This window comes from Cheilinus undulatus, linkage group 15 (genome assembly GCF_018320785.1).
Source record: "Cheilinus undulatus linkage group 15, ASM1832078v1, whole genome shotgun sequence".
Taxonomy (NCBI): Eukaryota; Metazoa; Chordata; class Actinopteri; order Labriformes; family Labridae; genus Cheilinus; species Cheilinus undulatus.
The window spans coordinates 41971384-41993799 of NC_054879.1; the positions used below are offsets into that span (position 1 = coordinate 41971384).

At 38.0% G+C, this 22416-nt stretch overlaps 2 protein-coding genes across 2 annotated transcripts in view; one reads left to right on the forward strand and one right to left on the reverse strand.

The window, feature by feature from the left end:
- The window catches only part of pde11a (phosphodiesterase 11a), a 73005-nt gene extending 64365 nt beyond the window's left edge, over positions 1-8640 (forward strand). The window contains exons 19-20 of the mRNA XM_041806386.1: positions 230-313; positions 8407-8640. Of these exons, the coding sequence (XP_041662320.1) occupies positions 230-313; positions 8407-8640 (318 nt within the window). The remainder of the gene's footprint in view (positions 1-229; positions 314-8406) is intronic.
- Positions 8641-16011: 7371 nt separating this feature from the next.
- Positions 16012-22416, reverse strand: part of agps (alkylglycerone phosphate synthase) — a 43145-nt gene continuing 36740 nt past the window's right edge. The window contains exon 20 of the mRNA XM_041807671.1: positions 16012-17479. Coding sequence (XP_041663605.1) covers positions 17358-17479 — 122 coding nt within the window. The 3' untranslated portion in view covers positions 16012-17357. The remainder of the gene's footprint in view (positions 17480-22416) is intronic.

Genomic DNA, 22416 nt, shown 5'->3' on the forward strand with positions numbered 1-22416 from the left:
GCTGTCTGACAGATGTGTGAGTAGGAGATAAGCGAGTACAGTATGTTCCTCTGAGATAAAGGAAAAAAGAAGAAAGAAGCAGGAAATGGGGAAAAATCTAGCATATACATAGTTCTTTCTATTTGTACTAGACTTTGTGCAGATTTTGAATGCATGTACTTTGCTCAGCCTTCTTGGCTCTACAGTTTGAGCATGAATGAGAAAATGGACTCTAACTTTTGTGTTTCAGGCCATCTTTGATCGAAACAGAAAGGATGAGTTGCCCGGGCTGCAGCTGGAATGGATTGACGGAATCTGCGCTCCGCTGTATGAGGTAAAGCTCTCTGGCCTTCTTTGTTTGGCGTTTATCACACATCCACTCCTGCCATCAGTAGTCACTGTCCTTCCTCTTTCAGCCATTGTTGCCTTCAGTGATGTCAGCGATGAAGCTGTCACCTATTTCTCTGTGGGCACAGATTTCCTTCTAAAAGACACTTTCTCTTTCTTTGCGCTGAAAGCTCTGAATCAACTTCAAGGTTGCATCCTGTTCTTTTGAGAGGAGCAGAATGAGTTTGCTCTTTGTGAAGGCACGAAAAAGCTCAGAGGAAGTGGAGTGTGTGAAGAGAACGGTGATGGTAGTCAGGTTAAATCCCCTCAGTCAGACAGTGTACTCTGGGCTTTGCTGCACAGTAATGAAATAAGCAAGGTCTGACTCTTGACTGCAGTGCTCTTCTAAGATTTCTTTTGCAAAAAAACATACAAAAAAGAGCTGATTTTATTTTGTTATCCAGGCAGAAGGATTGCATGGTTCTGGGTTAGAGCTGTTGGTTGTCGTTCAGGGGAATTAATGGAAATCTATACTGCATCTAGCCAGTATAGTAATGCATGTGCGTATGTTTTCTTTATGACGTCAAGAGAGGCTCACAAGCTCCCCTCCCCCTTCACCGCTGGCAGCTGTGTGGGAGAAAGATGCGCACTCTCAGGCCTGTTAAGAGATGTGTTGGAGGTAAATCCACAAAGCAGACAAATCTTTAAAAGAATTAAATAGTTCTTAAGTTATTCAAGATATTTCCTCTTTTTCCTACCATATCAAAGACGTCACTCTTCATCATCAAGAGGAGAAATCAAAAATAATCCTCACATCTACTGTACGGTATCGCTGACCAAAGTTAGACTGATCTCAGCCCCCCCTTGTTATTGTCTGTGTAGTCTAGGTTGAAGCATCAAAAGAGGTGTGTGTAGTCTGTGTGGGGGCTTTGTCTCCACACTGTCTTATATAAAGGCTGATGTTTGGAGAATGCAGATATGGAGCTCACGATTACACTGCTGCCAATTAAATTTGCAAAGGGGGGAGAACAGAGGGAGTTCAGAGGCGGCAGGGTTTTTGTCCGTGGGCGGGAGATCTCTTCTTCTTGATCTCGCTGATCTCCTCCTCCTGGTGGTGGCTCGCTACTTTGTGGAATATTAAACCCCCATTATATAACCTTCCATCTTTACACCCCACCATATGACAGTCTCTCTCTTCCTCTGCCTGTGAGTTTACCTCAGAGGGATAATGATGCTGTGCAAACCCATGACACTGTACCACAGTGGATTTAATGGAGAAAGAGGGAAACTCTCTTCTTTTAACCCAGTAGATGCTCGTAGGCCACATGCTGTTACATCGCTCTGATGCTTTTAAACACTGAACATTTTTATAATCTTAAAAACACATGAATTTGGCTCTGTTGGGAATAGTTGTTTCCATTTTACATTGAGCTGCAGACATTTCTGTGACAGTTTAGCCTGTAGACTGTATATAAATATGGACAGTGTGTCTTCATCTCAATCCATTGTAAGAAGTGAAGCCAAAATACCCCTGCAGTATTTGGCGGGTGACAGAATTTGGTGCCAAGACATGTGAAGACGGACCTGGCTGGTGGAGCCGCTGAATTTATTTCCAACTAAAGTAGGGGTGCAAAATATCATCGGTATGATATCAGTATCTGCTAGTATTTAGAACTAATATTATGGGTGTAATGGTACGGAAAAGTTTCGGTTCGGTACGTACCTCAGTTTTGAAGTCATGGTTCGATACATTTTCAGTGCAGTAATTAAAGCGCATAAATAATATAAATTAAAAAAAAAAAATTTGTTAAATTGTATTGAAATAAACAGGCTGAATAAATTACATTTAAATTATTAATAATGCTGCAGCCTCCTTTTACGAAAGGTCTTCTATGAATAAAAATATTAATAAACACAATTTTGAATTACTAGGTTATTTTTATTGATATATTGACATATTTATACCCATTCTTTAAGCATTAAAATTTCCCAGCCAACTTGAACACATCATCATACAACCATAAGTTAGCTTGTGACGCATGCTAATTAGCATGTATCCTGCTGATTACAACACGGACTTCAGCCCTGGATTACTTTTTTAACCAAGGGGACCTACTATAAATTTTGGGAGAACTTTTCACAGCCCATCTTGGTGGATAAAGAGGTTAGAGCCGTATGAAATCTGAGGATAACTTTACCTATGACACAGCTGCAGACATGATGGAGTCCCCTCTGCCCCTCCTACAGTTGAAGGTACAGCAACTTGATTCACAAAACCAGAGCACCATAGTTACCATAAAAAGATCTGCTGGCGAGACTTTATGTGTTTCCTCCTTGTTACAGTGGCGTTCTTGTTAGAGTGGAGCCTTTTCAAATGCTTTGATTGCGACACACCTGCTGAATAATGTCAGCACTACTGTTGTTGTCTTTGTCCACTGTTGTATTTTACTGGGAAACAAAGTGTTGCTGAACAGGACACTTTTACCTGGGAATATTCAGGCTGTTGCTGTCGTTTGCTGTGGTTGCCAGGACAGTGTGACAGTGAGTTGTTCTCTGGTTTTCCGCCTATGTATGAGCTTCGTTTCACATGTATCAGTTTGGTACATGTCTGTACTGTACCGAGAGGCCCATACTGAATCAGTGTGGTACAAATACATGTACTTTTACACCGCTAATATAAAGTAATACTTAACACAGAAAATGCACACACTCTTGCAAGGCTGTGCTGAATCCACCATGCTCTGACTACAGTGATAAGCTAGCAAACACGTTCAGCATACATGCCGCTTTCAAGGTTCAGACACTGAATTAATGTACTAAAACAATATAAAATCAACTTATTGTACTGTTAACATGTTCCTTTTAACTACAGTAACCTTTTACACACCGTTTCATTCATTTTTAACCTTGCATTTTTACCTGTAAAGAGGAGAACTGCAGTAAAAAGACAGTCACGTTGTTGCCGGCTCTCATTGAACAGTGTAATGAATGAGGCGCAGCCAACCTGCTCCCCCTAGTGGCTAAACCCGGAAGTACACCTAAACAAACAAATCTCAAGACCAAACGAATCAACAGGAAATATGAACTAAAAAAATATAAGTTTAACAAAATACAATACCTTTTTTACATAACTTTTTTTTTTAACACATACTGTTATTTCAACCCATTTCAACTCGGGTTGAAACCTTTTAAACCTATAATAACAGTTTTAAATGCTTTTTTAGAGTTAGACTTTTTAGCTTAGTGATCATTATATATCCACTACAGTAACAGATCTTTTGTGTAGATTCTCAAAAAAGGAAAATTGCACTCTCAAAAAGCCATAGTTATAATAGCTTTGGATTTTTCATTAGTTTTAATTTTTATTTTGTTTTCACATTTTATTCCAATTTTCAGTTTAGTTTGAATACATTTTTACTGCTGTTTTTAGTTACGTTTATTTTCATTTTGCAAAAATGCCTCATTTTAGTTTAGCTTTATTAGTGTTGGTTTTGTCAGCAAATAGGGATACCTGCCAGGGGTGAGATCCAAAAAGTCTCATCACTTTTTACTTTAATTATTCAATTTTAATGTTTCTATACAACTTAAGAACTAAAATTTCCATTGTGTGAAGTTTTCTGCAAAGAAATCAGGCAATTTTACTCTCTCCTTTTTAAGGATGTTCATGTCAGTCAGTCTGCTAGTGTCGAAGACTAAAACTAAGGACATTTTGTTCCTAACTGTATTTTGTTTTATTTTTCTAAGCACATAAAACACTTTCAGTTAGTTTAAGTTTTATTTGTAAAGCTTAGTTTTTATTTAGTTTAAGTTAACTAAAATTAATTTTACATTTTAGTTTTAGTTATTTGGTTAGTTTTAGTTAGGTATAATAACCTTCCAAAGAGCCTTAAATAATCAGTTTTATTTAAAACCAGAATAAGTATTTTTTTACCATGCAAAATTACAGAAATACAATTATTTTTGATACGATTCTTGTTTGAAAAGTCGCTGTCAAAGGTTTTATTTGAACTTTAAGAAAAAAAAGTTAAACAATAGCATGGCATATTTTCTCTTTCTTAAATTTTCTGAATTAAATTATCCTCCGGGGGCTGTATAGGAACGATTTATGTGATTAAAGGGAAATTCTCCTCTTTTAACCTCTGTGGACCACATACCATCATAAACATTAAATATAAAATTTACCCTTTAAACCTACAGGATCGCTGGCACTCCAATTTGCATATCTATTTTTAACCGTGGGTAGAATTGTAACCAAAGGAGATAGAGCAATAATTCTTTTTGCATATAAAACTGGAGGAGTAATACTAACACTTCACACATTCAATGTGTTCCAGAGCACTGTTTCCTTCTAGAAATACACTTCCTTCTTTTGCAGAAATGTAGTTTAAAGTGCACACACCAAAAACAATATAATATATTATAATCCGGGCTATAATTGTGTTGTTTTCTTGCAGTCACAAGTCGTATTTATTTTTTCAACATGGTCTTCTGCAAACATATGCATGCTCAAAAGTATCTGCACACTTAGAGATTTGATTGCATTACTGAAAAGAGTTTATTTTTTAAAAAGAGCCCAATTTTATTATTTTTTTATGTTTTTTGTCCACAGTTTATAAAGATGAGTGTATTTCAAAAATAAAGTTTTGAACATACTACAATTTTTTTGTTTATTGAAATGATTTTGCGCAACTTTTTTACTATCAAAATTTTGAGGGATACAGCTACGGCATCTCTGTATTTAGGAAAATATGTTAAAAAAAAAAAAGCTTTTCATTTTTCTTGTGTTTTTTTGCACTTTTGAGCCATTTAATTTGTTTAGTTGTTAATTTGTGACTTATCACATACATATCATTAAAACTTGGGTTCTAAGGGTTGTATTGATGTATAGCCAATTCAAATACTATTAAAATGGCACTACAGCACGTAAAAATATAATGATATGCTCTGACTTGTTCTATTTTAGGTCATCAAGGGTTAAAAGACAGAAAACGACAGTGGGAGACAGACTACACAACTCTCATGTGATTTTAAAATCTAATGAATAAAACTAAGAACTCTGAAACAAAAACCAATTCTTCAGAGGCAGTACAGAAGATAAAAAGTCTATTTGAAACAGCAGTCTAACTCAACAAAATCCATTATTTTATTTTTGGAGACAAAAAGGTGCAAATCATCATTATTCAGAGGCCGAAGGCAGTGAAAGTTTGACTTTCTTACTTTTACTGAAAGTTAACAGCTTCAGGATGACTTCATACACACAAAACTCTAAAATAACTAAAACCTATCAGAAATGATAGTCCGATATCAACTACATGTAAAATTATCTAAAATGGAAATGCTCTCATGTATCTCTGCATTGCAGGTGAACAGCATCAGACTTATTTAATAACAGACATCTTTGAGTTAGTTTAATGAATTCCTGATCAACAAATGCAGGCAGACAGGCTTTTTTTTTCCACAAACAAAATAGTCTTGATGTCTGAAGTTGGCCACATTATGAAGCTCTCCGGTCGACTGCCCACACAGTGTTTTAATTGTTCATATGAGTTTGTGAAAACACCGTCTAAATGGAAACGCAGCTCTGTTAATTGGCAGCTTTGATTAGTTGTGTTTTTCCCAGAGAGTAACAACAGATTTGATTTTGCTCTCATATATTCAACACTCACTCCAGAGTGTAGGTGTTTCACTTACCAAGCTTTTTATTTCATTCAATTTGCCCATTTACTTGTGTGTTTGTGTGAATAAATGAACATTTTCATTGTTTGGGATGTGGGACCCATGCCCACATGTTGCATTTCCATATGAAATAGAGGTTAATGAAATAATAATCATTACTGACTTCACTAGAAATCCAATAGGCACAGAATCCCTGCCCCACCCCCCACACCGCCTCTCAGGTGATTTATTCAGATGCTGGATGACAGCTTTGACTACACAAACGCTCGCAGAGAGAGGACAAAGGCGTCTAATCTCACTCATACGTGGTATGCTAATCTTTAAAGAGCAGACATTCTGTCACGTAACAGTCAAGCTGTTGCTTTTCCTTCTAGTAGAGATGAACTAACACCATTTTAATCCCAAGTACTAACAGTAGGGTTCTCACCGATACTAAGAAAAAATATTAATACTTAGTAATACTAATACAAGTCTTTAAATAATCTTAAATTATTTTCATCACATTTAATGTCATTTAGCTTTTATCCAAAGTGATGCACATCTGGGACAGATGTTCCTGGTGTTAAGAATCTTGCCGAAAGGCCCAAACTGGACAGTAGTTGTGCTGCGACCAAATAGGAATATACGAGATTAACGTACAGTATTCCTAACCTCCTATGTCCCAGCATCCTTCAAATTAGGCCTTACAATTTGGGCACCTTTACTCTTAACTTTGCTAAACTTTGACCTGTTAGCCTCATTCATGGGCTCTTTGTCTGCCATCCTGTGGTCACAAAAGCACATTACAATTATTGGTGTCCATTCAAGATGGCCGCCATTCCTATGTGCTCTACAGCTGGTCTCAACAAAAAACTGGTCAAAGACAAGAAATGTATGGCTGTCAAATCATTAAAGTGCTGATCTGAGTCCTTATTGATACCACTATCAATACTTTCTATAGTTTGGCGCAAAGACAAAAAAAGGGCAAATATTTAAACTACAAGTGGTCTTAGCTGAGTGCTTGAGTTAAAAAGCTATGATTCAGTCTGTCACATCTATTGTATATCCCTCAAATATAAACACATATTCACACTGTATTTATTGAAGTTTCTCATCAGAAACTAAATTTTCCCATTTTTATGTAAATTTGAACATATAACATAGGATACAGTCGTCCAATTTACCGAGGTTACCTGAATGCATCATATTTTCCATCTTCAGCTTGTTAAGTTCACTAATTAATTTAATTTTGCCAATTCACTGCAGATTTCTACACTGGATTAATATTGTTAATAAACAGGACTGTCTCAAAGTTTTGGAGCACTTTTCAGCATTTATCTGAGCAGCTGAAGAAGAAAACTGTCCTGAAGCAGCTGAACAGAGTGGGATGACCATGGCTTGATCCCGTGTCGTTGTTAGCGTTGTTGCTAACATTAGCAAAGATGTGCTTTGCCTGAAGGTGGAACTTAAGACTCGATGGGCTTCGGTGTAAAGACAGTTCATCCCTGCAGCATGTACCCACAGTTTTGGTTTTATCTCAACTAACATTCTCCAGCTTTTAAAAAGAAAACTGCCATTAAGCAGACCTGGGTCTGTCTCCTCACTCATCACTGCTGGCTGTGTCTGACCCTCTCACCTCTTTAACTCCAGGCACGTAAACATCTGCACTGGAGGACTATGGGAGCAAGTTGTGGTCAAACTAAGTCATATGATTAAATGCATTATTATTTTTTTTAAGCCTTTAAGACTTCAAGATTAATCACAAGCGTTAACACGTTAATGTTAATAGCCCTAATAAAAATATTTGCACAAACTGAATATTTTTTCTTAAACATATATAAATGTATGTAGATTTATACAGGATCTTTAAAAAGGCTTTTGAGATCATTACATTTTCTCATTAAACTTTTATGTTTCAGTAGTGACAATATGGAAGACAAAAATATTATCCTCCAGCAGCTGAAAGGAGGATCAGGAGAGCCACATTCCTTTTCTGAGAAGGGCGTGGTCAGGGGCGGAGTCAGACATTTACAGCCACACACACAGAAACAGCCTGTCCTGAGAAGGGCTGAAACAGAGGGGTTTTAGACATGCAAAAATCCAATACTGGAGTGTTTTATCGGCAATAAACTTCACAGGCATGTTTTGGGGACCTCTGAGACCAACAAAAACATGGTCAAATATGGTCTTCAAATGGTCAAATATGTGACCTTTTAAATTCACAAAATATTCAAATATTTGATGGTATTGGTCAGGACTTAAGTTGATGAAAAGAATCAGATCCAATTTTGTATTATACCTAAAAATCAGCATGTGGCCTTTTCAGAGTTAAAAACACTTATTATTATTATTATTTAGCAAAGCCTTTCTTGTTTTGTCTTAGTATTTCTGGTGTATTTTTGCTCTCTCAATTCTTTCCCCTTCCTCTCTCCCCTCTCTCTTCAGACCCTCGTCAAATTGAATCCCAAACTTCAGCCGATGCTTGACATGATCAGAGCCAACAGGGCCAAATGGGAGGAACTGAACAAGAAGAGACAACGTGGCCAGAGCATCTCAGCACCCCCGAGCCCCTGCAGTGGCGACAGCGCGGATAAAAGCGGCTGCACTGTGGTCAAAACAGGCAGCACACCATGCTGCAGCAGTGATGCTGATGGCAAACCATCCAAATCTGTTAGTTAGCTTCAGATGCCATCCCTGAGCTGATCTCATTAGCTTATTTTCTCTTAAAGTGCAGCCTGCAGCAGAGGCAGTGCGATGCATGCAGAGGCTCCTGGGCTCTGCTCCTCTTCGCTTTTGCTACGAGAGATGAGCTTTGGACTTGAGTGTGGCGCTATCGTCAAGGTTTTTTCTGCTTCCTTCAGTCTTCCAACGCTGAAGGCTGACAGAGTTGAGTTTGGCAAACTTGTCGGAGCAGCTACAAATCAGCTGACGACACCGTGTGAGGAAGGAAACTCAAACCACTGTGTCAACAAGTCAACCAGTGAACTAAGACCAACTATTTTGGGCATTGCACACAATTTCAGCACAAAGGCATGGAGTGTATAGGACAAGAATGTTTGTCACTTTTGTGGTCTGTTTTTGCTCCTGGTTGCCTGCATTTTGTCTGAGGTAACAGAGATATTTTTTGTAAATCTGTACAAAGGCTATTGAGATATTTATAAGTGCTGTTTGAAACCATGTAAGCTCTGGATTGTTTTTGTGGCTGTTACGTTTCTGAAGGATAAAGGGGTGCGGGGACAGCAAGACCTTTGACGGCACTTGCAATGCAAATGGAGTGCACCTCTCCCTCCCTTCCTGTGCCTTGTTTTGAGATCCTAATGAAAAATGCATGGCCTCCTCACAGATACTTAGATAGTACGTTAAATTATTTTTGCCATAATTTATACAACCAATGAATAAAGTTAGGTCTTGACCCCATGGAAGCCACAAAGCATTAACTTAAATACTGAAAGAAATCTATTTTACCCAGTTTTATAAATGCAGGGTCTCACTTGTCACAAACACACACAATGTGCCTTGATGAAGTTTTCAGATACCACATTAATGTCTAAGTTTAACATGACCTCCTCACTAATCTACATTCAAAACAAAAGCTACATTTGAAAACTTAAAATGTACTTGCTTTCTGGCAGAGACTCGGTTAGAAAAACACTCTTATTTTTTCAATAAATAGAGAAAGCTAATAGTTAGCTTAGCAAACCACAAGGGCCATTAACAGTCAGCCTAACACTACACCATACATTTACATCCCTAATACTCAAACATTATATTCAGTTTTTTGTCTTTTTAGGGATAGACTATGTCTTTGTTGCCGTACAGGGGCCAGGGGGGTTTTGAGGTTTAGGGAACTGGATTGACTGAAATAGAGGTTTTATGAAACAAATAATGAAAAGTAATATTACCACACAAAAACAGAATCACTTTTCTGCCAAGTATTATAGAGTCATAAACTTTATTAATGTAAATCACATTTCAGCCTCAGTTTAGTTAATTACTATAAAATACAAAATAGATATCAGCAGCCACAAACAAAATCCAAGTCATCACAGAACATCCATGGATTTACAAAAGGTGTTGTTCTGAGCAAAAAGACATCTTTAACACTCAGCTAAATATTTAAGATGGTGGTGTGGATTTATTAAAAGTTACAGCTCCTTTTAGCTGGCAGCCTGGTGGCAGATGTCAAGGCTGTTAGCAACAAATAAAGAAGAAGCTCACTTTCAGTCTGCACTAAAAACAGACAGCATTGATTTAGCTTGGTTTATCAGTCCTCTTCCTAACCATCCTCCTCTTCACCACCCTCCTCTTCACCACCCTGCTCTGTATCCCTAGTGGTCTCTATTTTTCTCTCTATTTTCTTACAGAAAAGGATTAGTGCCACTGAAAAAAAAATGAGACAGTTTTTTTTTACTAGTGAGATAAAAGTCAGAATTCCCAGAAAAACGTCAGAATTCTGAGATTAAAGTTAGAATTCTGAGATTAAAGTTATAATTCTGAGATTAAAGTTAGAATTCTGAGGTTACAGTTGAGATTAAAGTCAGAATTCTGAGATTAAAGTCAGAATTCTGAGATTAAAGTTAGAATTCTGAGGTTACAGTTGAGATTAAAGTCAGAATTTGGGGGAAAAAATAGAAAAAAAAAATCAGACTTTTACCTCAGAATTCTGACTTTAATCTCAGAATTAGAGCAAAAACAGTGCATCTGAAAAAACATTTATTCATTGGCCCTTTTTCCTCTTCCATATTTATGAGATACAGTCTGCCGTGATAGTGATTAGCATCCAAAAATACCCAGAGACAGTTCGGCTGCGAACTGTTCCTCTCTAGTTGGCCTCTCTCAGGGTCTATTCATCTGACACTCTGTATACCTCGGGACAGAAAAACATGCTTAAACTTTTGAAATTAAATAGGATATTTTAAATTTAGGATTATGACAATGGTTAGAGTGACAGCAAAGTTTAAAATACGACCTTCAAAACCTGACTGCAAAATGTTTAATAGAGCCGAGTCAACAATCTGCATAAAGGAAAAACATTTACGCATTAAGTATAGCTCACGCTTATAGCTGTGTAAGATATGTAGATAATGTTGCTAACTTAGCTAGACTCACAAAGCAGCTTTGAAGCTATGTATCTACGTTATCTACATAGCTGAATTAGCCTTAGTGCTGTTTTTAAAGCTCATGCAGTTAGAGTTTATTTAGCTATGGATAACATAGCTATGTATCTTACCTAGTGAAAGCTAAGCTCACAAAGCAGCTACATATCTGATGTATTTAGGTAGCTAAGTTAGCTTTAGTGAGATTAAATGAGCAATGGTTACACTGTACTATGTAGTAATGTTATCTATGTAGCTAAGTTAGCCTTCTTTAATGTTAACATTGCCAGAGCTAATTTAGCAATAGATAACATAGCTATGTAGCGTACCTTGCTAAAGCTAAGCTCACAATGCAGCTATGTATTTAATGTCTTTATAAAGCTAAGTTAGCTTTAGTTAGCCAAAATAAGCAATAGTTACACTGTCTTATATGGTAACATTATCTACATAGCTAAATTAGCTTTAGCTATGTTTTCTAAATGTCACTTTAGAGCTAATTTAGCTATAGATAACACAGCTATGTAGTGTACCTTGCTAAAGCTAAGCTCACAAAGCAGCTGCGTATCTATATGAGTTAGATTTAGTTAGCTTAAATTAGCAGTCACTAAACTGTCCTATGTAGTAATGTTAACTATGAAGCTAGCATAGCTTTGTTAGCATTAGCTTAAGCCAACAAAGCTAAAGCAAGCAATTGTTCCTGTAACTACTTCAAAAACAGGTATCCACAAAATTTAATCCTGTTAGACCTTTTAGCTTTTCCTTTGTCTCATCTATAAAAATGTTTCTCAGTCTCAGTTTGTAATGCCGTTATTTAATGAATGTAACCAACTTTATGAACAAAGCTGAATGAAAAAAATGTAAAATGGAAATATATTATACCAACAGATTATGGCACTTCCTTTCTGAGAAATACAGTGTCTCAGAAAAATGATCTAAGTGCAGCCAGACCCCCTCCAAACGTTCTTTCTCCCAAGATGCTACTGTGCTAATGTTAGCTTAATTTCACCTGCCACATCAGATCCCAATAAAAGTTGATTTTATGTAGTTGTTGGCTGTTTCACGTGACGTAATAAATAATGTGAAAAAAGAAACACTACTAGTTACTTCAAATAGTAACGTTGTATGTTAATAAGTGATATGTTACTCCCAAAGTTCAGAGGTCATCATCAATTATTATCAAGTTAGTCATTATAAAGCTTTATACATAGCTTTAACTGATTAATATATGGCATTTGTTTGTATTTATAAAGATATATTTATGTGCAAATATACAAAACATACCAAATTTTCTCTTACTCTTCTTCACATAGTTATTTGTATTTATACTCTTGAGTTTAAGTTTTGATAATTCAGCCAGCATTTAACATGATAATCAGGGAGGATGTTTTATTTTCTCTGGACAGGCCTAGACCTACGGTTTCCCCATGATCCCATTTTCTTTTTACAAATCTAAGCTAACTGAAGGCTAAATTGAGGGTAAATAAAAAGACCAGTATCCTCTTGGTGTTTGTCATGCCAGAAAGCAAGTCATATTTCTTAAATACCTGGGTTTTGAGTTAATCTTTTGAGCTTTTCTCAAAGCTCACAAATGCTACATCAGCAGCTTTGAAAACCTCCAAAAACAAACTGAAACACTGAACCGTGTACTACTGAAGTGCTGTCACAGCTATTATGAACGTCAGTATGGTTTTACTGGGTGGGGTATGCCTTATGAGTTGTGTTGAAGCTTTGTTAACTGGACTTTAAAACGTGACTGTGCACATTGTGTGGCATGGATCTGTGTGCTCTGCTGTGTTTTAGTTGAAGAGCTGAATCAAAGTCGACCAGAAACATTTTAAAATGCATGTTTTATGCAGTATTAAATCCAAACACTTGCTAAGGATGTAGCAAACGTGAGCCAACAAATACCTCGTATTTTGAACTTCCTCAGTAAACACTTTATGTCATCTGAAATGCATGATTTAAATTCTATTGCATCATGTTCTGTGGATTATGAATATCGCTGTTCTATTTTTCTATTAGGTCTCCAACTTCTACTTGTCTTTTTTGTGCTCCTTGTATTTCTTCTTTCTTCTCCCAGTTGGACTCTTAGATTTATTTATGGCGGGCTGACCCGAAAGAAAGCTAAGGCATGAAAAGGCAAATGTGCGATGTTTCTGTTCGGAGTTTGAATAAAATATGCTGCTATCTGCCTTCTGGTTTGTTCTGACATTTTAAAATACATTTCTTACCTAAATTTGAACTTTGAGCACACATTGGGGATTCTTGTTATTTATTATATATTACTAATACTACTGTAGCCCTTTATTTCTCCAATTATATAATGATTTTATTATGATAAGTGGCAATTATTCGTAACTACTGTACTTACTGCGTAATAAGTTGAAAGTATGGTAATATTAAGGAAGTATTTACCTTGCAATAATGTATTAATGATCAAGTAATTCCTTGTAATATTATGGCAATTACCTGGTAATTATATGGGTCTTAACCCAACCCCTATCACCTAACCCTAACCCTAAAAAAATACTTTAAAATTATTCATGAAGGACTCACTTCTAAAACATCTTGTGTGGAAAATTATCATCTTATTTCTTTGAAATTACACTTAAGAATATCACCTGATTACCAGGAAATTGCCACAAAATTACAAGGAATTAGAATTTTTTGCAAAAAGTCTTGCAAAGCCATCATATGTCCACATAGTGCATCTCAGATAGTTAGACTATCATGAAAAAGTTCATTTTTTTTCCTGTGATTTAATTCGTTAAGTTAAACCTCTATATATTCTAGATTCATTGCTATAAAGTGAAATATTAAGACTTTTACAGCTCACACAAATCAAAAATTCACTCTCAGAATATTAGAATATCCCTAAACATCAGTCCAAAGAAATTTTTTTTTAAAGTCTTGAATATTTTACTTTGTATGAGATGAAGAATAAGCTAAAAAAAAAAAATAATAAACCTTTACATGACATTCTAATATTTTAAAATGCACCTGTGATTTATGCTATTCTGTTCTGCCTGGTAATTAATAGATTTTAGTTGTTTGCTTAAGGGATTTGGACATATTCATCTTGTTGTCTTGGGATAACAAATCTGGTTTTCCTATGATTGTGTGCTTAATTCTAAAAATCTATGATAAACAAAATTAACACGTAATCTTGGCAACCCTACCCTAACCCTAACCCAACCCCCATCACCAAACCCTAGCCCTTGTGCTGAATATCATCATCTTATTTCTTAGAAATTACTCTTTAAAATATCACCAGATTACCTGAGAACTGCAACAATATTATGAGGGTTAGGGGACGAGGAAACCTTGGCTACAATTGACCTTTATCCAAACCCTAACGCTAAAAATACTTCAAAATTATTTGGGTAGGACTCACTTACCAAGCCACCAATATGGAATATTATCACCTTATTTCTTGCTCTGTAAAATACCACCTGTTTTTATTTATTTATTTTATTTAATCTTTATTTAACCAGGAGAAAACATCATTGAGATTAAAAATCTCTTTCTAAAGAGTTTCCTGACCAAGACAGCAGCAGTGAACAGTTTCAGACATACATAAAAACAGTCATACAACATAATACAAGATATGTAGTTCATATGCAGAAAAAAAACATACAAGAATTTAAGCAACAGCTATTTACCAGAATCAGCCAGAATTAAGAATTAATCAAAGCATTTGCATCCATCTTTCAACTGTCTCTTAAAAGTGTTTACCGGAGAGTTGGAACAATATTACAAATGTTATGGTTAAAAAGTTTTTTAAAAAATTCAACATTTCACTTTGTAGTGATGAATCTAGAAAACGTAGAAGTTTAACTTATTGCATTAAATCACAGGAAAAAAATGAACTTTTTCTCTATATTCTAATCATCTGAGATGCACCTGTATGTGGACATATGTTGGCGTTGTTTGACTTTTTGCAACAATTTCTAATTCCTGATAGACAAGCTCCAAGACCCATTTTCGGATCGAAACGCTCCAGTTTAGAGCCTCTGTTATGGAGGAAAATAAACTGTTCTCCATGCATTGATAAAACAGCTTGACACATTTTACATTAGTTTATCAGATTTCCTATAGAAAGAATACAAAAAAAGCTTTTAAAAGCTTGTTATTACAGTGACAAAAAACTCTCTAATCTCTCTTATCTAATATTAAAAAGTTTGTTATGCACCAACTCGTTTGTTTGTTTCAGATAATTCTGCACATTCAAGTGTTGATTTCTTCTTAGGGACCAGAGGAGTGAATATATTGTTTCTCGGTGCAGTGCTGACCCCATGTGGACAAATGCATGCTTGCACACGACTGTATCTGGATGAATAGTTGCAGGTGTACTTATATTTCATTGAGATATATTTGACAGTGGAAAATCTGGTTGCAGTCCAGTTAGAAAGATAACGTAAAGAAAACAGGAAATCATCTGCAAACATATAAATCTGTAATCAATGCTGTAAAACTCTGACAGTGTATTTGGATTTAAGCCCAAATCCCTTTAAGTCATGCTTCTATCTAATGTATTTATTCATAATCCTCTGTATTAAACTGTGAGGAGTGGGATATCTGCGGCACATTCAGCATTCAAGGCTGAGCTCTATTGCTGCTGATAGGTGGCAGTGACGTCAGCAGCCAGTGTGTGGGCGGCTGTGTGGGTGAACATGACTCCCAAATGAGCCTGTGTGTAGAAAAAAAAAAGAAAGAAAATCCTTCCTGTCAGGAAGCAAAACACCGACTCAGTTAACATCCTCTGTGCCAGATCACCTTGGGCTTATTGTGGTCTCAGGTAAGAGAAAGGAGCAAACAAAAGGCTGCTCCCGCTGACCCTCCGAGCTCTGGCTGACAACATAAATAAAGGCTGTAAGGGCAGAGCTGAATCGGAAATAATGTATGAGAGAGGTTGGGAGATTTCTGCTCTCTGAACAAGAAAATCAACAATGGGGATGTTTTAGTTCAATTTATTGCACAAACAGCATTGACAAAATGTACATGGATGTTACTACACTGTTAAGAGGGGAAAATAACAAAAGCTTTTTTGACACAAGGGTAAAATATCAGACGTCAGGTCCCTAGTAAGTCCTCTTGTTCTGGGGGGGGAGATTTATAAATTAAAAAGGACAAAGTGGTCCAGAAAAGCTGGGATTGGAGGGAAAAGGGGAAATTCCTAAGCATAACATCTCCTTTAAAGCTTTAATTTGCCTCAAAATCAATGATAAACGGTACAAGTCTGGTATCAAATTGTTGTACATTACAGTATCTGCTTCAAAAAACCTTCAGACGATACATACACACAAACAAGAGAAGCCTTTTCAGCAGGGATTTGTGGGAAAATTATCCATATGGAGCAGGAATTACTCAGTACAGTGTCTTGAACACACATGTAACAGTCGGCTAACTTACATTTTGTACAGCTTTCTCCAGGGTTATCTTTGCATATGCTGCTTAAAAATACAATTCAGCAGTGCTTGTGTTACTATATGTGTGCACATAGTCAAACTATAGTGCTTGATCTGATGTGTTGTGAGTCTTTGGTACAACGTGAGCACCGGAATCCAGAGGCCTTCAACTGCTGCCTCACTGAAGCAGTTATGACAAAAAACAATTGTTTTATACCTGCTTTGCTTTCTATGTAACAAACCATGCAAGGTAAACTCTCTTAGTACAAAAAACTAAACACACAAGAGGGATATCCATCTCTGTTAGCACACTGATGTTAAAATGTGGTGGGGCAGAGCGAAGCTTTAGTAGTCCAAAAAGAGTCTCTTATGGCAAAAAGGTCAACATGACTAAAGGGAAATGAAAGAAGACACAGAAAAGCTCATATGTGGATTAACTTTGCTCCACAAAGTGAGTCAGAGGAGAAGGGGGAAGGCAGACAGAAGCTTTAGAAAGGCACGGAGCTTTAGAAAGCGCATTCATCTTGAACTTAGCGCTAAAGGAGTGCCACACACACACAGACACACATACCAAAGGAAAGTAAAAAATGATTTGTTGATGAAGAATGTTAAGGAAATGGTTAAACACAAGAACATGTGACAAAATCAAAGTTTAGTTGCATCGTGGCCGAAGCTCCAAACAAGCTGAGGTGAACGTGAATGATTGTTACAGCATGTTAAGTGCAATATCATGTAAAAGAAAACAATGGTTTATCAATAAATGGCACCAAATGACACTTTATGATGAAAAAGACAACATCTTTGTCCATGTTTAAGTTTGCATTTTAGTATGTATGAATCCAAAATGCACACGATGCTTTTAGAAAAAGGTAAGGTGGACAGGAGCGGGGAGTTAGAGGAGGTTCCTGTTGCCGAAGATATTTTGGGGGTCCACGTAGTCTTTGACCGACTTGAGCATCCCCACGCCGACACTGGAGACGGTTTCCCTCATCCACTCCTTCCGAAGTTTCCCCACTGAATGACAGAGGAGAGAAAATAAATAAATAAATCAACTCCAAAAGAAGAGGACCAAGGAGGAAAGGGGGGTGGGGGGGTGGGATGGAGGAATCGGCACGGCTGATTGCTCAGCGGGCTGCTGGGAGCCAATCAATCTTGTGAGAGTGAGTGAATAAACAGAGGGTGATAAATGCTTTTATTCAGAGAGGAGAAATGTTTTGCATGGCATGATTTATGGAGCTCAGCAGACTATCAAACTCATTAGGCTCTGTGTGTTCCCAGAGGAGGGGCCGGCTGGCGGCTGTAGCGCTCTGTCCCCGGCTCCCTTCACTCTTTGAGTCACCGATCCCCTCCCTCTCTCTCCCTCCAGAGTCGCCGGAGCGTTTTTTTTTCCCTGTGTGTTTCTGTCTCATTGTGCACACGAGCGCGCTCCTCCAGCTGACCCGCAAGGCAGTTGTGTGCCTGCCTGCCCCCCTCCCAACTCCAATCCGTGCCCTCCGACACCGGCCTGATCAGCGACAGGGTGCCAAAGCAAACCGTGGAGCGACGCACAATGGTGCTCTGTCAGCGGGACTTTGGCTCTCGGCCGCTCCTCCCCTTCATCCAAAAACCCCAACCTGAGGAGCGAGAGCGGCTGTGGCACCAAGCCTAGTGAGGGTGCCTATTGCTTCACCAGCTGTCTGGTCCAACATACTCCACAGCGTTTGTAGCCGACAGGTTCTTAGTGGAGAGTCTGTAGCCAGCGAGAGGTCTGAGAAAACCTCAGAGCCAGACTCTGTCAAGAAAACTACAAAATAAAATGAAAACTTCTGATTTCCTGCAGGCATATTCTAAAAACCAAATGAAGATTTAAGATTTTGTTTTTCATTTTTTCCCTCTCTCTTCATTTTGTTTGAATTTCCTTTTTTTAATTAAACAGTTAATTTAGGCAGTGGAGATGGATAAATAAATGTTGAGTTGGAAATTTCATCCAAATCCAACCAAAGATTCTGACTGACCTAGACCTTTGACTGCCCAGGGTCATCATAAGACCCATACTCTTTACGGTTTGTGGCAATATCAAACAAAGTAGAAAAGCAAGATAAGTTACTTTTGTATTTGTAAGCTAATTTTCAAAAAGACAAAAAAAAAAAGCCTGATAATCTCCAGTGTTTCCCACACACAGACCATACATAGGTAGGCCACCCAGGTACATTTACAGACAATTAAGTGCATTTGCTGGTAATTTTTTATCTTTAAAAAATTTAGTCTGCACGCAAGAGAGACATGCCCAAGTTCTGTTAATGCACTGATGGAAATACAATGTTTTATATCAAAATTGAGCCTCATATGCCCTTGTTACAACATTTTTCTGCAGCTTCCTGCTGCCTACATCACCCTGTACCCTTGCACTAGAGTAGTGTTTCCCAACCTACTCTCCCTTGAGCCCCCCGATATATATCTAAGAAAATTTGAGCTCCCCAAAGACCAACCCGCAAGTGTGGTCAAAAAAATAACAAATCTCAATTCTTTTTACCATTTAAACCAAAACAAAAAAAGCCCTAAATAAAAAAATTTCTTACCCAAAGACCTTTAAAATCAAGTATTCATACCAGCTTGATCATGATTTTAGTTAGTATGTGCAAATCTTATTTTAATAGTCTCAGAGCAGGGAGAGCATAGCTCTGTTAGCTGCGTAGGCTATTTAAATAACAAAACTACGTAACTAACAAAGCGAAAACTGAGCTCACAAAGTAGCTACATATGCATGTTATCTATGTACCTAAGTTAGCTTTAGCTCTGTTAGCTAAAGCTCATGGGGCTAAAACTAACTGAGCTATAGATAATGGAGCTGCATAGCTAACTTGGCTACATAGCAAAAGCAAAGCTCAGAAAGCAGCTATGCCAGCTACACTGGCTTTACCTACATTTGCTAAAGCTCACATTGCTAAAGCTAACAAGGCTATGTAGCAGATTTAGCTAAAATCGATAAAGCTTAACTCACAAAGCAGCTTAGTTAACTATTTAGCTACGTTATCGACAAAGCTAAATAAGCTCTGGCTACGTTTCATAAATTCACATTGCTCAAGCTCATGCTGCTTGAGCTAACTTGGCTACACTGGCTTATGTATTCATGTTAATTATGTAGGTGGCATAACTGTTAGCTTTAGCAAAAGCTAAAGAAGCTGAAGCAAGCAAACATTAGTTTAACTACTTCTAAATTTAATCCTGGATCAGACCTTCATCCTGTTTTTCAGTTTTATTTGTGAAATGTAAGAATGGCCGTCAGAAATGTACAGCATGCAGCCAGACCCCTATCAGAAGTAAAGTCTTTATCAGAGGGACACAAGAATTAGAGATAATGTAATTAATTAGTAAAGATCTTTGGAAATCATCCTGAAATTAGCCATCACCACAATAAACAGTAAAATAAAAATGTATGGGCGTATATCCTCTTCTATAACTAATAGACCTGCTTTTCAACATTTTGTATTCGAGAGATTTATTTTTGGCTCTTGGAAAATGTGATAAGTATTTTCACTTTTCACATATACACTACTTGATTGTGAGATAATGAGTTAGAAATAGGGATGCACCAATACAGCATTTACACCACAATGTCAGCGATATCATCCTGTTTGACAGAGATCATCATAGTCATATAATGTGCTATCAACAGAGGTTAGTAGCAGATTTTTTATCTGTTTTACAGTATGAGCTTAGTGCTGAAATCAAGTTAACCTAACTCCTGATTATGGGAAGAGGGTTTTTATCATTCAGAAGAAGTCACCTGATGGACAAACTGATCAGTTCAAGAAAAAGTCGGCATTTTGGGAGTCTTACACCACAAGAAGTTATTCAAAAAACATAGCTTTTTGTATCTGCAATCAGGGTCAGCGTCAGTGCAACTCTAGTTATAAACATGCCCTGCATGTGATGCTGCATTAAGTAACATACATCTAGACTTGCAGGCACAATAGGCTACTGCGTTTTCCATAGAACCCAGTTGTTATTATTTATTAGATAAAGAAAAGGGCCTTTATACTACAAATAAAATGAAAAATAGCAGAAAAATACAGTGTGAGATGACGACAGACTTAAAATTTAAATATGTGGGTCAAAGCTGGGTAAAAGTTACCTTTTAGAGGTCATGCTTACTTAAAAGAAACACTCCGTATCTACACTCTAAAACTGAAAAAGATAAACCTGAGAACCAAGTGGCTCAGAACAGCTGCTCCTCTCTGAGTGAACTCTTAAAAGCAACTCTGTAAACACAGAAGATTAAACACAGAGGCCTGAAAACAGGAAGGTGTATGACTGGTTCACATGCCTCTCTTGCAATGCTAGTAGAGGGGGCTCCTGTGTTAATAAGGCACAATGAGAGCGGGCGAGCCTGGTGTGTCACTGCTCCGTGTTATCAGAGTCCAGCCAGGAAACCCAGATGGGGATCGTCCACGAGGCTGCTGAGGCCTGTCTCCTGACAAAACAGGGCAGACAGCGGGGTCACAGGGGACCCTGATAGTGAACGCACCTCCAGATGGTGACAGAGGGACCAATCAGCTGCTGCCCAGTAACTAAGAAAGTCCCCTGCTCCCTACAACCTCCTCCTCCTCATCCTCCGACGGCCTCCCTCCATGTCCCACCTCCGTCCCTCCCTCCTCTCAGGAAACGGAGAGAAAACAGAAGGTGCTGGGACTGCATCATTGCCTCCATCACTGTGATAATTTACACATCTATCTTGTCATATGCTCTCTTTTTTGCTCGCTATTGCAATCAATCTCAGCGGGCTCGCTCTGTGCAGCTGAGACATGCAAAGAAGTGCAGGTAGTTATTTCAGGAATGACAGATTTTTTTTGGAAAAATGCATCCTTTTTTTCTTGAAAAATAAAGCAGGAACTTCACCAGATCAGGTCATTTTTCTACCTCCCAAGAGTACCATCTTGTGTGGCTCTAAGGTCAGAAGTGTTGGGAAGATCTGAACTCTACAGGGCCATAAGTCTAGGTGGAGATGCTAAGCATTGTAGCGACCTGGTAGAGTCTTAACCTCTTGACATGCTGCTCTCACTCTCTCTGGGTCTTTCTGACAAATGGGGGTCAGGATGTGAAAGACACAGTAAGGTAGTGGCCCTGTGTTCATGTGATACGGCCGAGTATTGGCTGAAAGTGTCGTTGCAGGCTGATAGATGGATGACTCTCTGGGTGATGGATGTTTAACAACTCTTTGCTGCTGCAACACTGTTTGACCTAGTTAAAGAGGACATTTCTTCTCATATCCTGCCTTTAAGAAACTCTGAATAACCAAACAAATATCTGCCCTTTTACGCTTAGAATATATTTAAATGGACTCCTCCTACAGTAAAAAGTATTGCCACTTCTTTGATGGATAGCATGGCGGTGTTAGCTGAATATTATGTCCTGCAGATGAACAGGTAGAAAGCTTTACACGCCCAGATTCCCTTACCTACGCCCACGCAGCACAACACTGACCTGCTGTAAACACAAGGCCACAAAAATGTATATTTCCTCCGCTGGCCTCCCACCTCCCCATCCTTGACTACATCTGTTTTGTTTGATACACAAAACCCGCAGAAACTAGCTCCATTTGTCAAGCACTGATTGTGGGCAGACAAACCGGCCTGTCTGCGCCCAGATAGCAAAGCCCCGCTGTTATTAATCACAATTACAGAGTGGGCCCTGCACGCAGGAGCTGCATCAATATCCCCTCCTCTCTCTCCCCCCCGTCACCTCCCTGTGCTGCTCGGGGTGGCCGGGCCACCGTTTGGAGGTCAGCGTACAGCGGGCGATAACGGTGGCATCATTTACCCTGGCCTTTGCCGCCTCCTTTTTATTAGCAATCTTTTAATTTTGAACCCGTCCCCGCCTTCAGGAAAAAATTGTGATTTAATATCACAGCTGATTCACTGCATACTGTTTTTGACAGGTGTGATGAATAGCCTGAAGTGATGTATGAAAAC